This window comes from Ammospiza caudacuta, chromosome Z (genome assembly GCF_027887145.1).
Source record: "Ammospiza caudacuta isolate bAmmCau1 chromosome Z, bAmmCau1.pri, whole genome shotgun sequence".
In the NCBI taxonomy this organism is placed as follows: Eukaryota; Metazoa; Chordata; class Aves; order Passeriformes; family Passerellidae; genus Ammospiza; species Ammospiza caudacuta.
Window position 1 is genome coordinate 78552595 of NC_080632.1, and position 18042 is coordinate 78570636.

Here is an 18042-nt window from a genome sequence, read left to right on the forward strand (position 1 = left end):
GCAACACAGCCCCTCAGAGGCACATCAGTACTTCCAGGTCCCTGGATTAGGCTCTGACAAACACATGTGTGGTGCTTTGCACAGGCAAGGGCATTGCTCAGGTTCAAGTGGCACTTTTATATCTGGTAGAATTTCAAAGGTAGGTCATTACCTTCTGGTTCCTATAGCAGTAGTCAGAAAAAAAAAAGGCAAAAAAAAAAGCAATAAATGTATGTTTGCTTTGGGCATTAAAGGAAGCAGCCCCAACTAAGTGGAACAAATTGAATGACAATTTTTATGGTGCTGAAAGAGCCACTGATAAAATGCTGAACACATGCAGTTACCATAGAGTACAGAAGGTCTATTTCTCTGCTGTGTAAATTCTTGTTTTCTGGACTTAACAACAGAAGAGAACTGAAGTCCATCAAGTCAAGCAGCAACAATCTACAGCCTGAGATAAGACAAATGCCACTCAGCAGCAAGAGTGACAATGCAGCTGAGCTGGGTGTGCTGGTGAGATGAAGATGTATCCAAATGCATCAGAAACCTGCCAGGATCCACCTAACATTGTTTGCATGATCCTGACCACAGAGCCATCACCTCAGGCTTGTTTTTCACAACAAAAACCTAAATACCAGGTTTGACAGCGGTCTGACTGTTATTTCAGGGGGGAAGGAGAAGAAAAAGAGGAATGCAAAACCAAGCTGGCAAAAAAAACAGAAGTAAAAGAAATGGCGAAGAAATGAAAAGGGGAGACAACCAGGAGAAAGGGTATGGAAACCAAAGGCAGGGACAGCACAGACAGTAGAGAGGGACATATGAAAAGGGACTGAGGAAAGAAGGAGATGTTGACAGAGCCCTGCACTGAGCTTTGATTTGCTGTAACCAAGAGTTCCCATTAAAAATAATTTCCTATTAATGCAGAAGATGAACAACAGCTTACATGTATCCCATTCCTGAAAATCTCAAGACACTAACACATGTAACAGCAATGCCAACACATCCTTCCATCAAAATGTATCTCATCAAAATGTATTCTGTATCTCAGGTGAACAGTAAGAGGCAAAGGAAGGAAAATTCAAGTATTAGCAGCTTGTATTACTATCAAAGATCCAGAAAAATTCTGTAGTGACACAGCATTATTGCAGTCAGGCCACATTGTAGTGAAATGCACGTCATTATTCACAAATGAATGCACATGTAAAACCCCAGAGCAACTGGGGAAGAAACACCAGACGATAACTATAAATTTCCAAAGCTGGTATGGAGATCAGAAAAACCACAGAGGAAATGGAGCTTATCTGTCCTCCAGGTTTCACAAAGACAAAAATCCCAGACTGCCAGCCTCTGCATAAACCACCGTACTCAATCTGCATGGAGAAATGAGTGATCTCTGAAACCAGCTGAGAATGTTCCTAACCACTAGGACAGAAAAAGGCCTGATGGTTGGCACAACACTACTCATCGTTTGAAACTGCAACAAGGAGAAAGCCACCAAGTGCTAAGACAACCCTCATGGATACAAGGTCTGTCCTTGGAGGAGAAGCATTACCACTGCCCACAGGCAAAAAAGTCCTCAAGCTGACAGTGATGACCTTGAGCCAGCTACTTACCTGTCCACCTCAGTGCTACCAAGTTCTGTATGAACAGCATGGAAATCCCACAGACTTTCCACGCCCAAGGCAAATAGCAGCCAATGCCAAGCAGGGCAAGGCAAGGAGAGGAGCAGCTGCCTTTAGACAGCAGCTCCTTACCTTGCACATTTTCTCACACTGAGAAGCTGGGTTTGGCTGACCAGGCAATGCTACAGCTATAGACTGGGGAAAGCAATGCTGCAGGAGCAAAGAGAAAGAGATGCAAAAACAGAGTAAGGGATTTTCAGTCAGAAGCTCAAAACTCCGTTTTGTTTGTTTTTACTAACACCCACTTCACTTTAGTGTCTAACATTTTGGAAAAAAAAAAGAATTTATTAAAGATTCAACACATATGCTGCTTCATTTAAGATTCAGGAGCTAACAGTATACATCTCAGTCCTTCAGCATAATCGCAGAAGACCTGGGTTGACAGTCTTGATATTTTGAAGGTTAATGAAAACAGAATTTCTTTTTAGCCTTTTCAAGTTGTTTTTCTGCTTCATAAAAGAAATATGCATAACCATGATTTGTTAAGAAAACATCCCTTCCAGATCACCCTTGGAACAAATTTAAACCTGTGCAAACTCAAACTAAAAACACCAAGAAGTCCAGACAGATAGAAAATAGGAAGCTGCAATTCCAAAACCATACAACGACATACAGCAACAATGGAATACATGGTACAGACAAGTCAGACTAGTCACTCCATGTGTTAATAAATACCAACAGTGTGTGTCTCAGTTATCACATTATTTTGTATCTGTAAGTTTCAGTACTCAAAAAATGAGGTTTCATATAAACCTCCAATTAAGGACTAAGCAATGCAAGCAGCCGGGCGTCTTGGAAGCTAAAACATTTTTGTCATTAACACATTTTATAAAGCACATCTAAGTTCCCACTGTTAGCTGAATATAACATATGCTTGTTCTGTGCCTCAGTTATGCAACCATTCAAGGAGGAACTCCTCCTCCCCACTTCACACTGTCAAGCCTGGATCAGCAGGGACACTATAAAAAAGCAGAATATTCCAAGTTTTTTAATGCCATCTAATTTGACTGCCTGTGTGCCACTTTGTTTCATTTCTGTTCACAAGCCTCTGAGATTGGTTGGGACCTGCTATCTCTGTCAGAACATAATCATTTGTTGCTGACCACTGCTTATAGTCATGCTGGTGAATTATTCAATCCCCCTGTTGTATCCCGTGTTTGGCACAAACAGAAATCATCTAAGTAAGTTTATAAAAGCAAACTAAACTCCCAATAGTATATTTGCTTCTCATACAGTATCATTTGCAGAATGATCCGGTCAGTTCTTTAACTGTGCTTAAAAAAATCTCCTATTCCCATGGCTAATACCCTCAACATAGTGTGAACAGATCTCAGATTCTATAAAAATCTACATTCTTCCAGTGTTCAATGTACTTCCCAAAACTAAACAGGTGGTATTTTAGTGGAATAAGCTTCTAAAATAGAAAACATACATTGAATAACTTTTTAGAAGGAAGTCAAGTTTTCAGTAAGCACAATGCCAAAGAAGGTTTTATAACAAATACCACCATTTCCAGCTCAGTTTTGGAACACTCCAGATGAGGGCTAAGGCCTCTGCATAAAAGGAGATAAGAAAACACAAGAGGCAAGTGAGCTAGAAGGATCTGACAGAAACAAGGACAGGTACTGGAGTGTGACACTGGAATGCTCCCCTTGCTTCCCAGTTCACCACATTCAGCTTATGCTGAAATTTTTGAGTATTTTATTTCACTAAACAAAATGGCCCTTCTAGCCACTTTTATGTTGGCTAAACAAAATCAGATTGAGATCTGAGAATTTAAGCAGAGCTTGGATCTACATAAAATCATCCAATGTACCACTAAGTTATTACAACCTTGTGCATCTCATCAGTAACCATAGTAAAAAGGCACTAATTTTATCTTCAATGAAAAGTTGTAACATGTCTACCACTGCACTGATGCCTAACGCAGCTGCTTTGTCTTACAAATTTCCAGGCTACCAAGTCACACAATATCTGGCAAAGAGATTTAAACACATGTTACAGACAAGATTTATATACCCCTTCCTGAAATACAATTTTGGACTATAATTGATCTCCTAACATGACATACATGCATAATAGCAAAGAGGAATTTAATCTACAGCAGCAGAGATAAAAGATTTGGTGCCTTTTCTTCTTATGACTTTTAATCTCAGACTTTAAGTACAAGCCGCACTGCTGGAGGACATGTGCATAAAGTGGCCCGTGCATAAAGTTCAGGAATCATTTTTCTACCAGTTTAAAATCTTTAACTTTCAAACAGTTTATATTTCACTGTAATAACAAAATTCAAATTGATTTGCTCCTATTGCTATGATATTAAATGACGACTAATAAAGTTTAAAGTCCTTAAAAACCTGCATTAGAAAAAAAATAAGCTTTCATGGAAAGCACTAGACAAATTATGAAAGCTAGAGTGTTTAAATGAATATTTGCTTTGTCTGATCACTGCTTGTAGAGACACTTGTCAGTATAGGCAGTGTTCAACATTTCAATAAGAACTTTACATTCAGGCTTTATTTAAAAGTAAAAACTATTTCCTTGTCACCACCTTTCAAAGTGCAGCCCATACTCCAGGAAAACAACAACTAAAAAACCACATTTACATGATCAGCAGCAAAATCAAAGCCCTAGAGTTCTCTAGAGTTCAGCAGTACACCAAACTTTGTTACTGTATCATCTCCTAATATAACCAGTATTTTTATTTTTAAATTCCATATGCTGAGTGCTCTTCCTTAGGCATATCCAGTCCTGAAGTAGCAGCTTCATCCTGAAATTGCAGGCAGACATTTTAGAATAAAACCTTGAATCTGTGTTCCTTTCAGCAGACCTATCATGCCTTCAGTCAGCCCAGAGAGTGAGTGCCACAAAGCCGCAGGAAAACAAGTATCCCAGAGGGGATTTATCCTAAACGAAGAGAAATGGGAGCTGCCAGTCACCCAGAAGCAGAGAGGCCAAGGATCTAACTTTCCCAGCTCAGCAGTAAACTATCACAAAAAGCTCATACAATGGTTCCCCTTGTATGGGCTAAAACAGTTTTTCCCAGGCCTAGCTTAAATCAATAAATAAATAAATAAAGCCATTCATGGGTGCTGTTTTGAATTACACTTACACTGAACAGTCTTTTGAGTTGTAACTACACTGCAGCCAGAAGTTCTACTCCCAGTAGAGCACAGCTATACAATGATTGCAACACGATCTTCAGGGTCACCTTGAGAAGGGTAAAATAACCATTATTATGATTACTTTACCCTTCCCAAAGTGGTGTGGACTAGAGATGCTGTAGGTGGCTGCTGACCTCTGTTGTTTAAGTGCAGAATCAGGCTGGTAACCACAAAAAAACAGCAACAATCTTGATGTATAGCACACACCTTTACAACAAAGAGGGCAGCGTCACCTCCCACCATTCTCAATGCTGCCTGACCCTCCACTGTCACGGATCATGCACCTCTGTGAACAGTTAGGAGTGGCATGTTCTGGTCTGTTTAAGTGTTTTGATGCTGTCTGGCCTTGAGAAACTGGTAGAGCAGATAACTTTTTTATAAATATACCATTACCAAAGAAGAAAAGAAGCAAATTCTCTGCCATTTGCTGCAACAGGGTCATTCACCCCACAGCAGGGCTGGACATCCCCAGCCCAGTAACACATTAATGGCAGCAGAAAATGCTGCATCCACAGCAGAGCACAAATATAAAATCAGTGTTTGGGGCTTGCTGGGGAGGAAGGGGCAGGGAAGGCAATCATCTGGCTGTTAGGCAGACAAAACTCCTCAATAGTGCCATGGGAAGCATCATCATCTCAGCATTAGAACAGTCTCTTCAGGGGAATGAATAAGCCTTCCCAATGTATCAGTGGAATTTGAGCTCCCAAAAAGAAAACCAGTGAGCGTCAGGAATGAAACATCTCAGAGTCAGCCTTTGTGGTACCTTTCAAATAGCAGTGCATGCAAAGGAATTAGAAGAATTTTGCAAACCCAGATTTCTTCAAATATCAGTGCAAAGAAGGGTCACCACAACAAACTGATCTGGCATCAAACAGCACCCATTCCTAAAATGTGTATAAAACATTTTGCCAGATTTTAAGTAGATAAAAAGCTGCTTATGTATCTAAAACAACTGCAGCATTTTTTTTCCCTGCATGCATGTGCACACACACATGTGTTCCAAAGAGGATTAAGAGATGTAATCTTGTATTTTTTCTCTTTCAACTTATGGCAGACCAAGCACAAGCTGGCTTTGATTCTTTCTACTGGTAACAGAGCATATGAGAAGCTATTGCTTCTTTTGTTGCCAGTACCAACCTACTGTGGGTACCTATCCAGAGCCAAGCAAAATTGTTACCTTCTTCTGATGATAAAGAAGCACAACAAAACCTACAATAAAACACACACACATACACACACAAAAAAAGAAAAAAAATAAACCACCATGCACACACACAAAAACACAAAACTCCAAAAATAAGAAAATCCAAAACAAAACAAACAAATGTATAAAGAAAAAAAAAACAAACCAACCAATCAACTAACAAAAACCAACCAAAAATAAAAAAACAAAAACAATAACAAAACAATCCCCCCCACACCAAAAAAAAAAAAAAAAAAAAAAAAACAAAAAAAAAAACAACAAACCAACCCCACCAAAACAAAACCCAAAAATATAAACCACAACAAAACATCAAGACCCACCACAACTCTGGCAACCAGGGATTTCACAGAGCAAAGGACTAAAGGAAATGGAACAAAAACACTGAAGCATAAAAGGGAAAATAATTGACACATAAGTTATCTTTCCTGAGAATCATACTGAACAAACTTTGTCTCTTCCAGATTTGTAAACTCCCTGACAAATGGTGTAGGGTAGTATTTACAGCAGCTGATATTAACCAAGTCTGCCAAATTGATTCTGCAAAGATGCAGAGTATCTTTCTCATCCCAGTTTGCACTGAAACTGATCCAAGTCAGAGCTACATTTAAAATACTCACAGGGTGACTCACTTATGGATTAGAATGGACTTCTACGTGTCCAGAAATTATCTTAAGCATGCAAGGAAAACATTTCTGTAACTCCTCACAAAAAATAACTTAGAGCTTATTGACTCAGTGCCAAAGTAATCAAATAATATGTTTGCAATCTGCATCATTTAAAGTGAATTTCCAGACAACAAAACCTTGCTTTCTTTTCAATTTACATTTAATTTCAGGCTGTGGGTAAAAGCCAATATGGAGATGCTGCAGTTTTCTAACACTGACACACCAAAACTTTAATAATTATGACTACATTTAATAGAAAGGCAAACAAAACTGGATGCATGGACACTCCAGTGCTTTGCTTACTGCTTGGGATCACTGAAAGTTAAATCAATTGGAAGCATGTGATCGTTCTGGGGCAGGAGGAATACACAGGGAGGCACAGCAGTTGGGAGTTAAAAATGAAATGGTTAACTATAATGAAGGGAAGAGGCAAAAGTGCCAAAATCAGCAGGGCCTAGAAAAGACTGTATATGCAACAGAACCACCTGCCTCATTTAAGAATAGGTAGGAAGCCCAAATCCCACAATACCTCAGAAATTATGGGTCAGAGTCTTCTAAGAAAAAAACAGCATTTAAGACTGTGAAAAGGAGCCTGAAAGCTCAACATCTCTTGAAACATTAGAGCTCCCAGTGTGGGCTGAGATTTCCCATGGCATCAAGCCAAGGCAGCAGCCCATACATGCCCAGGGACAAAAACCCACCCTCAGATCACAGGCTGGCTTTCAGATGGGGCCACTTCTCTCACATTCTGTTCCATCCTTCTCCCCCCTCTGCTCAGGGGAGGTAACAGAACAAGCATCCCTGCAGGAAGTGGGAAACCACCACAAGAAAATCTGGTTTGGAAAAGGGAAAAGATGTGTGCAAAGTACAGATGCAGAAGAGAGCAGAAGCGTAACCTAATTTTAACAAGCAAGGACATGTATCTTCCTAATTAGTGAACCTGAACCTGCCTGCTGGCGTAGTATTTTCTCTAGCTGGAACAAGGACATCAAAATGGTCTTCTGAGAGTGGCCAGAGCAGCTAAGCAGGACACCAGTGGCATGTGCAGTTATGCACAATTATTTTTTAAGTGCAAGCTATGTGAAATCTTTTGCAGAACTCTTGTTCTATAGTGCCTCTGGTTTTAAGATAATTTTGTGGTTTTTGAAGGATTGGGAAAACATTCTTGTGGAGTAAAACCGACTCACACTGAGCATGTTTTTTTCTTTCTTCTAAATAAATGCTTAGTTTGCTGTCCTGTTCCAAACAGTAACCATATCTCATCTGGCACATCGAGAAGATGAAAATGAAAAATGATGCAGTGGAAAATTGGATGAGCCTTAAGTGTTCTTAAGGATGTTTTTATTTTATCTAAAAATATACCTACCAATTACTTACCCACATGGTAAGTAAGAACATTCCATATTGAACACATTTTAGAGTGGTAAAGGACACCCACCCTGCTCCTGTGTAAAAAGGGTTGAGCTCCTGTGTCACATGCAAAGGTCAGGTCAGCTTTCAATAGAGATGCAATCTGTGCATGTTCTGTGTTAAACTCTTGAGTCTCAAAGGACTGTGCTGTATTGAGGCAAGCTGATAACTCTTATGCACAGTTGATGCAGGCAGAGTTCATTTTTCAAAAGTACCTCTATATTAAATGTCTATTTTGTATTTTTTCCATGTAAATAGATATTCACAGGCATCAGATACTTGCAGGCAGTAAACAAGCCAAAGTACATGCAGTGCCATCAGCTTTATTGAAAATTCTTAAATACATTAACAACAGACTGCTATGAAATGTTTAACATCCATTCTAATGAGTGTTTTAATCCCATGAATGATTATATTAATTCCTATGTGACATTAATTGTTCAAACCACAGGGCCTTCAACTGAATATTGCAAAAGGTCACTTTCCAGCAAGATGCAGGCTGTTAACAGGCAGCACAACAAGGGTGGCCATCGTGCTGCTTCTCATTGTGTCTGTCTGCAAGAGCCCAGCTGGCTCTCCAGGGGAGAAACCAGCTACAGAGGGCTGTAAAAGCACCCTGATGTGGGAGCAGGTACAGCTATTTTCCCCACACAGAAGCATTACCTCTAATTCACCCATACATCTCAATACTTGGGAGATTCAATCAAATCAGCCTCCCTCAAACAAAAGGAAAGCCCAGGGCACAGAGCCAGGAAAATAATTTCAGCAAATAACACATTCATTTCTTGGACACTTCATACAGCAGACAGTTTTTCTCTGACTTTTTGACATTATGGGTTCTGCAAACTATGTTGGTATGATTTAATTAAATATTAGTTTCTCCCAGTATGTTTCTTATTTACAGGCTTAGCAAATCAACTGTACCCTTTTGACCATTTAAAAAAACAAAACAAAACACACAAAAAAAACCCCCAAAGCAGAACAAGAACAGCATAACAACAATAACAACAAAAACCCCAAAACCAAAAACAGCAAATAATAAACAAAACAAAAAACCCAAACAAACAAAAAGAAACACCCCACCAAACAAAAAACCTCTGCTTTATTCTTAACATACGATTTTTTTTCCAAAATGGGAGGACACAGAAAGTGTCACCTAGAATGAAAGTATTACTGATAGAGTTCTACATGTTCCAGCTACACAGCACAATCAGGTTTCCTAGGCAATTGGTTAATGTCTAGAGTTGTTGAAGATACTTTAAAGATAACACAACAATAGTATAGAGAGAAATTAATTCTACTCAAAAAAGGTAAACAGTAATTAGCATTTCCTAATATTATCAGTTTTGAGGAGATCCTATAATCAGCCTAATGGATAAACAGCCTGCAATGTGTAATATGCGCATCTTAAAGGATTTGAAGTAGAGGATAAAAGATTTGTTAAATTATGAGGCTTGAATTTTATTAATGTTGCTGCCAAAAGTAGATAAGACATTCACAAGAGACATCACTGAGCTTTCATCTATTGTATGTTAAAAGCAGTGTTTCAGAAATCTAATTTTGCAGATCATCAGATACAGTAAGTGCTATATTATTTTTCCATCCATGTTTTCAGAAGCATAAAAAATGCAAGACAAGACAAGCAGAAATTAGTAAAAATATTTTTGCATCCATCAACGCAGCATTGAAAAGTAATAGTGAAGAAATTAGACATCAAGTACACAAATCGCTGGTGCATTTTAAAAGGCTACCAGTAGTACTTGTCTCCACCTATTTTCTGCCTCTTAGAATTTCATTAAACAGTAATAAAAATTATATTTAATGCAGGAAGTTTTAGCAGAACATAGCCTAATACAGTCACATGAAGAAACACAGCTTTCTTACTGGTATAAATATTACAAGGGTCTGACAATCTTAGTGACTTTGAACACATTTTCTGTGCCTATTGCACACAAGGACAAGAGCAAGTGCAAGACTCAATGCCTGATTTCACTTCCTGGCATCAGAAGCTGCAGAGCAATATTTTGAGGAGCACAGCTTTTCATAACTGCACAGAAATTTAAGTACTTCTAATAAGAAAATGTTGGTCAGATGTACCATCACTTGACATCTAACCACAAAAGGAAATCAAGTACATTGAAAGAGGAAAAAATATTGAGAAGAAATAAGTCTAACTTACAACACTGGGAGGCAGCACTGGGCAATGGTTTCTTCTGGACTTCCTCCTGAAAGGGATACTAAAGGAAGGAAAGAAAAAATAGGAAGGAATATAGAGAGATAAGAAAGCACGTGATAACTTTAAGACAGCATGCCACACATAAGAGAAAATATCCCTGGTATTATCAAAGCACAATATCTATAAGCATAATATCTGTAATATAATCCCCATTATATCTGTATTTAAACACATTCCCAGAACTGTCCTCTTTTTTCATGCCAAAATCACGTTACAAAGTACACTTATGTTTAAGGTGAGGTCTGCTTTAGAACAAGCACAGGCCCTATTACCAATTCTGAGACCTTCAATTAGACATTGAAAAGACCTGACTTTGCACACCACAATGCCAGTGTGATAGGGAGCTCCAAACTGGGAATAAGCCTGTTTACATTTAGGCACTCCAGCACAGCCTCAGCAGTTCAAATCTCATGTGGGCTCACACCAAATCCAGAGTAGGAGATAGCAGCAGTGAGGTAATTAATGTGCCGGGCAAGGCAAGAACACAATGTTTGCCCAGCCAACACTTGCAAACTCTCCTGTGATCCACTTCACATCCAAAGTGAAGAATTTTTCATCTCATTTAATACTAAATTAGAGAACACAGGGATATTTCAATTAGCCAGCTTTGACTTTTTGCAAAGCTGTTTGTTACAGCATCAAAGCGTTCCCTAGGGGAATGCCAGTGGTTTTATTTTGTTATTCTCTTCTATCTTGTATTACATAAAGACATGAGAAAATTAGGACAATTGACCAAAATAATGAGAATGGTATTTGCTAGTAAAAAAAAGATCTGACAACAAAGGAAGTGGCAAACTTAGCAAGCTGGTGCTGCAGCCTGTGCAAAACACAGCCACCAGACAGTCTCTCCTTGGATTTGGTAGGGATAAATGACCAGTTCTGTGCATGGAAGGTGACAGCAGCAGACTTCCGCTGCAGTTATCTTTCAATCTGTGCTATTTAAAATGCACAAGGGATCCTGAAAGGTGGTTAAGTCTTATCATCAGCAAACTGCCAACCCACTGAGTTAATCAGGACTGTGAAAACAAGAACTGCCGGATCTCACAGCACTGACTGGTTGACAGAGTGGTGAAAGGAAGTCTGCTGATGAGCAATTTCAGTAGCACAGGACAGCAGTGGGTTCTGAATTATTATCCTCAGAGATCCCAGAATGGCAGCAGTTTGCTCTTTTTAAGGCATAAGCTCAACGGCTATCAAGAGTCCCAAAATGAAAACGGAATATTAAGTGTTTGTAGGAAGAGAGGCTGGAAAGTTTCTGACACCATCTGAACTCCAAATGAACCTGCTCTTTCAATACTCCTCTGCAGCTTTTGTCTTTTCATTTATTATCTCAAACAGAGATAGGTGCATTTAAAACAAAGAAGACAAAGGCACAAAGTTGTCTTGTGCTGAAAAACACTGGGCAGACCAGGATTCTGCAGCCCAAAAGGTGAGGTCTGTAAAGCTGAGTGGCAGGGACTGAATGCAGCAGGATCAGTCATTAAATTTCTTCAAACAAACCTGCCTCCAGCTGGTTTCTCACACACTGGGTTTGTTTGCTCAGAGCAATTACGATATTTCTTCAGGCAATGCACAATTAAGATGGTGAATTCCTTTGCAAAAACATAACTGACCTGGGTGCATTTAAAGGGCAACTGGCATCCACAAAAGAGAAATCCATTGAGTGCTGTTCAACACAAGGATACTGCCTGTGGCTCTGGAAGTTCCTGAGCTACAAGTCACTGCCACTTAGGGGAATATGCAAGGAATCATCCCCATTCTGGTTGGCTGGCTAATGTGGAGAACTAGGGAAGAACCACCTGAGGCCCTGGTTGGGTTTTTTTCGCCCTGGTCAAAGGGAACATCCATAATAAATCTGAAATCACTAGGTCACAAATAGGGAGATATTACTTCATTACTGGTATTTGATAAGAGCTCGCAGTTAGCAAGCAGATGTGTGGCACTGCAGGGAAAGGGGAGACCCAGAAAGCTCAGGGTATCTTTCAGCACGTACCAGCTCAGTGAAGCACTAGAGGGCACCTGTGCCTCGCTGAAGTACCTGAACTGCTGCTCCAGCCCGCGGGAGCGGGGAGGCACCACAGCAGCATCACTGACAGCACAACCGACAGACTGGGCTTTTCATCGATTCTTAGAGGCTTTCAAACTTCTAGGAAGGCAGGAGAGGCTGCCCTGAATTCTTTAATTTTTTTTCTACCCGATATTGGTCTGTTCTCAAAAATATAATCCACCTTATTTCCTTCATCTGCACAGTAAACCAAATCACTCACATAATGAACAGAAAAGAATAGATGAAGGATCCCAGAACAAAAATCTCCTCAAGTCATTGCATTGGCGAAGTATTTTGCAAGTTATCTTGTTATGGAAACACTCGCTATGGAAAGAGACCTGTCAAAAAGGCCTCACCAGCACCATAGTCTTACTCAATGATGTTCACATCAACACATGAGTATTGGGGTTTTCTATATACTTCATTTCTGGTACAGGCATTAACATGCTAAATCTTATTCTGCAAACAGTAAGAACTGCAAACAAAATTTTAGTCATCCAACAGTCTCTCTTAAAAATAAAAAAAGTAACTTCTATTTTATAGCTGCTTAGCCAAGTACACACCAGAGCTAGGGAACCAAAGCCATAGCTACAACTTATTCTAACACAAGATACATATAAACTGAGCCATTAACAACTGCATTAGGACAAAAGTCAACACATCCAACAGTCCTCAGTTCAAATAAAGAATCATTATCTTGCTTTGTCATCTACAAAGAAATAGTGAACTGCAAAAAAAGTCCTTTTTGACTTGATTTCACAAAAAGAACCTACCACAGCCTGTCAAAAATTGTTTCACTGTCTGCTCAGGTAAAGCACGGTGTTGCCTTTCCTTTGAACATATCTGCATAAACAGAATATTATTCAAGCACTTCCAGCTTGCAGAAGAATATTCTCCTCCTTAACACTAAACAGCACGCTTGAGAAAAGAGTTCTATAAGCAGTATGGAAAACTTGCAAATTATCAACATTCAGTATTTACACTAATCACAGGGATCCAATACAAAGAATAAAAGCTAGTTATAAGACATTCAGGGCTACAATATTCTTTCAATTTAGATATTTACCTCATCATCTCCCAGTGAATTTATTTGTTCTAATTTTCTGGTCCAGTATCTGGCCTCTTCTTCAGGGATATCTAAGTCAAAAGAGTAAGTCACACCACCTTATTAACCCGGTAACTCTGCATTCAACACCATTGTTATTAAAGATCACACACAAAAAGCCCACATGTGATTTTTAAGAAAAATTACTGTCTTATGTTACCATTCAGATGGAAAACAAACATTGTAAATAGCAGCACACTTCAAGGGCTTACCTGCTTTCTCGTTTAAAGCTGATTAACCAAATGCACACTTACACAAAGGTAGGAAAGAAAAAGACAAACTAGTTCGCATTCATTTCAAGTATTAGTTTGATGGAGAGCCATTTCACAACAGCAAGCGTATTTTAATACACTTGCATATGTTTGGTAACACATAACAAGAGCATCTTCTGGAGGCTTTTTGTAATTTTTATAAGGCAGAACAAGGGCTGCCTTTGAATAGCATACCTTATGCACACCAATAGCACACCTCCTGATGTAGCACAAATTAGTTACCAAAAAATAAACGATCTCTTATTTCTTTGCCAGCAATAAGCCAAATATTTTGAGGGTATAAACAGTGTTATAGGCAGTCATATTCACACATGAAAGCACATTCTTACTTTTACACCACACTGCAGCTTCACTGTGAAAGGAATCACAACATTTTCACCGTCGAGAAGAGTTACCAAGCTGACAGCAAGCAGCAAGCATTATCACTTTTATTGTGGTAACTATTTTCTATTTCACACCCTGAAGTAATATACTGTCCTAATGGAACACTGACTTCTGCCACTCAAAATTTCGCCTTTCAAAGCACATGCTCAGAGATGCAGATAACCTGCTGTGAAAAGCTTAACACAAAATTATTTTGGGATGGAGTGGTGTGAAAACATTGGAAAAGGAAAAAAAAAAGGATGTAGATTTGTTTTGTTTGCATTTTTTTCTAGCCACTCAACATCCCAGAATGTAGCAACTTCTGAAATCTGCCTATTTATGGCCTGGAACTGCACCACTGCAGAAACGTCAAAACTCACAGAGGAAGGAAATGGAGGGAGTGCTCCAGCTAAAAACACCACCAGCCCTGCAAGCTGACACAAAGATAGTGCTATACCAGTTCAGCTGGTTTTCCCATCTCCTGTAACTCTTCACACTTTCAGGTGGCCTCAAAAAGTTTTCTTCCCTGCAATGAACTGTATACTCCGTGGACACCACCACAATGATATGCTAAAATATGCATTGGCAAGAACGGGAGAAGCAGGACAGGGTGGCCTCCTGATGAAAAGGTCATTCTAAAAGTTACATCCACTTTCATTCCTCACAGAAAAAAAAAAAAAACAAAACAAGTTTTATTGGCAGGTGAGCATTCCACTGGAAGCCAAAATGCTTTCAGAAAGGACCAAGAATTGCTTTATCTTGTAACTGAGAGAATGTTTGTTCTACATGTGGCCTCTCTCAGCAACACAAACCATCATCCTAGGAAAGCAACAAGGCCAAAAACACTGCAGGTAACAGAACACAAACCACTGTTAACAGGTACATGCCAGATTTAGTGGAATTTCAAGTTTCAGCAGTAGATAATTTCTTGGACTATGAACTCAGGTCCACATCTTTGTAACAGAAACACCACTGAATTTTTATGGAACTAGCCTCACCCACACAAGGTGTTAAAATACTCTGCAGTTGAGAAAGTTTTATGGAAGCTTAGGATCCAACTCCAAAAAACCTGCAATAAGTAGAAAAAAAGACAACCCATTTCTCCTTGCTTGGAGGGGGACCAAAGTAAGTTATTTTAACCAAAATACACAAAGCCAGCTGCTCTTTCTGATGTACAGTACATTACTTTGTTGTTAAAACCCATCAGAAAACAAGGTAAGAGAAACATGAGAGACTCTTCCACAACTACAAGAGTTGTAGAAACACATACATGATTTTGATCTTCAGGGCTATGGATCACGGCTTCACAGATTTATTAGATAGTCTGTGCAAATTAAGGCTGGCATTCAAAGCAAATGTGGACAGAACTGATCTAGAAAGAAGGCATCAGTAAAGTGAATGGCTATCAACATGCAACCTGATGAGATTTAGGAGAACAAACTCCAGCAATGAGATGAAGAAATCAAAAAATTATAGCAAAGCCCATGGAATTGTCTTAGAAAGACATCACTTCTCTAAGACGTAAAGAAAAACTCATGAAATGAGGACTAAAAGTCAGAGCTCAAAAAATTCAAATCTGGAGCCTGAAATCAAGACTAAAGAGACTGAGGAAGGGTGAAGCAATGACTACCATCAACAGTGCAGCAATTGAGGATGTCTCAGGGTAGAGGCCTCAATGCCTTCCTAAAAACCATGATGTAGTGGCACACCCAGACATCAAGGAGCAACACTTGTCTCCTGGATTTACTGCTCTTATCTTATTTACAGCCCAGCTGCCCATTTCATAAACAGGGCTGGCAGATTTTTACTGCTGAACTGCTGCTCCTATTGAAACACCTTCTTACGCAGGTCGGCGATAAAAATCAGCTACTGTCCAGATAACAGCTGCTGTAAGGACATCTTCCTGATGTCAGTGAAACTCTTGTCATCAATACTAGTATCAGTAAAATTATTGTACAGCACATTTTAAACATGAAGCAACTGGCTTATGATCTTGAGTCATTACCTGCCCAAAAGAAATCCCAATGAGTTTTGTTTTTTTTTTTGAGGAAGCTTCTGTTGTGTTTTGCCTCAATCAGCAGTTTTGTTGAAGCTGCTTCTCTGGAAAGCACAGAGTAGAAATCCCTAGCACAGAGATCACAGACTGCTTGCAAGGCCCCATTCCCTGGCCAGCTCCTGCATCACTGCTCAGCTTTTGACTACAATGGAAATTACTGCACTGCCTTAACTTCTGCATAAAAGATAAAAAGATGAACTAGTCCAGAGAGAGGGCACCTGAGGCCTCAGCCATCTCAGGACTCCACTGACATCATGCTTGGTGAACACAAGGAGTAGGGCTTTATGTCAGTGAAACAAAATTGCTGAAAAACAACCGAGAGGAGACAGACAGGTAGAGTCAGTATCTTTTGGTGCTTATTAATTTGAAACCCACACAGAAACACTGCAAGCTTTACTGTCCTTGCTCTCACTGCCATCCTCAGCTGGAAGCTGAACCCCATCTTCTCTGAGCTTCTGAATCTGCAGGGTCCATAAGCAGGCACAGACATGGCAATGGCTGGGGTGGGGGATGAGCAATTCCCACAGCACCTCTCAGGACTGAAGGCTCCAAGCTGAGCTGATGTGGGATTCCTGGGCACTGGAGCAAGGGTGTGGGTGGAGGTCCCAGGTGGGGCTGCTCAGGGCAAGTGCATGCCCTAACACCTGGAATGGGCACACAGCAGTACAGTGACTTGTCAGAGTACGAAAGGAAAAAACAGGAGAATTTGGTGCATCCATACAGACCACTTCACTCAGTTAAACCCCTGAGGAAGCTAAATATGACAGCATTCCTGCTTAGAAATCTCTAGCTTGGCAACAACCAGGCACTTCAGTCCTAAAGCTTTTCTTCTCCTGAGATTTTCTGGTCCTTGCTCTGAACCTTGCACATCACCTTAATCCTTCTGAGCTTTCCCAAGGTGGCTGGAGCAAAACCTAGCTGGCAGGAGTGAGAAAAAGTGCTGAAAGCAGAAATTATATCCTCTCTCCCCCTATTTTCCTGCAAGTGTTCACCAGGCTTTCCCTCTTCCCAGCCCAAATTTCCTCCCTTTTCCAATGTATGGAAATCTTCCTAAGTTCTCATTGAAACGACTTGGCTGAGCTGAGTTTTTTTTTTCGTGTTCAGTTCCCAAGACACTAAAATAACAAAGCACATTAACCCTACCTCATGGTTAGATGCAGATCAGCATGCTCCCAGCCTGGGAGTGTTGAGAACACTAAAAGCATCTTCACTCCAATTATGAACTAGAATCTGCCTGGCACAGAACCAAACTGTTATAGTTTGGGAGCCAAAAGCATTTTTGAGTACTGCATCCTGTGAGGGATTTGCACAGTCACTGCACTTCTAAAAAGGGGGGACAAAGTAAATTGCTATCAAGCAGAACAATTTTACACTTGGAAAGCAGCATACTGAAAAATCTGTGCCAATGCACACTCACCACATCAAAACAATAATAGCAAGATTATCTTCTGCCTACCAGAAAATTTTCTAAATCAACCAAGGATAGCAGTATCCCTCCACTGTCTCTCTTGTTCCAAAGAAGAAACAGATATTATCAGAGGAGAAAGTGGCTCCAGCCTGTCTCAGCTATCAACCACTTCTTTCCATGAAGAAGGCAGTTTATGGCCATTTTTAATAGACTACCAAGCACAAACCTTCTCACTCTACATGTTAATATAATGCTCACATTTCCCATCCTCACACTATTTGTTACATTTTTGTAGCAGAGGATTTGCAGCCGTTCTGTTTCTGAGACTGCACATTCAAGAACAAGGGGCTGGCAGAGAGAGCATCGTATGCCAGCCTGGTGCCCAGGACTGCAGTCCATCACACAGAGATGTGAAACACAGCAGGGCCCACAGAGCTGCCCTCCCTGCACA

General features: G+C 40.0%; 1 protein-coding gene across 1 annotated transcript in view; it reads right to left on the reverse strand.

Annotated features, from left to right (window-relative positions):
• The window catches only part of UNC13B (unc-13 homolog B), a 206681-nt gene that overhangs the window by 150496 nt on the left and 38143 nt on the right, over positions 1 to 18042 (reverse strand). The window contains exons 6-7 of the mRNA XM_058824327.1: positions 13454 to 13524; positions 10284 to 10341 (exon numbers count right to left, since the gene is read on the reverse strand). Coding sequence (XP_058680310.1) covers positions 10284 to 10341; positions 13454 to 13524 — 129 coding nt within the window. The remainder of the gene's footprint in view (positions 1 to 10283; positions 10342 to 13453; positions 13525 to 18042) is intronic.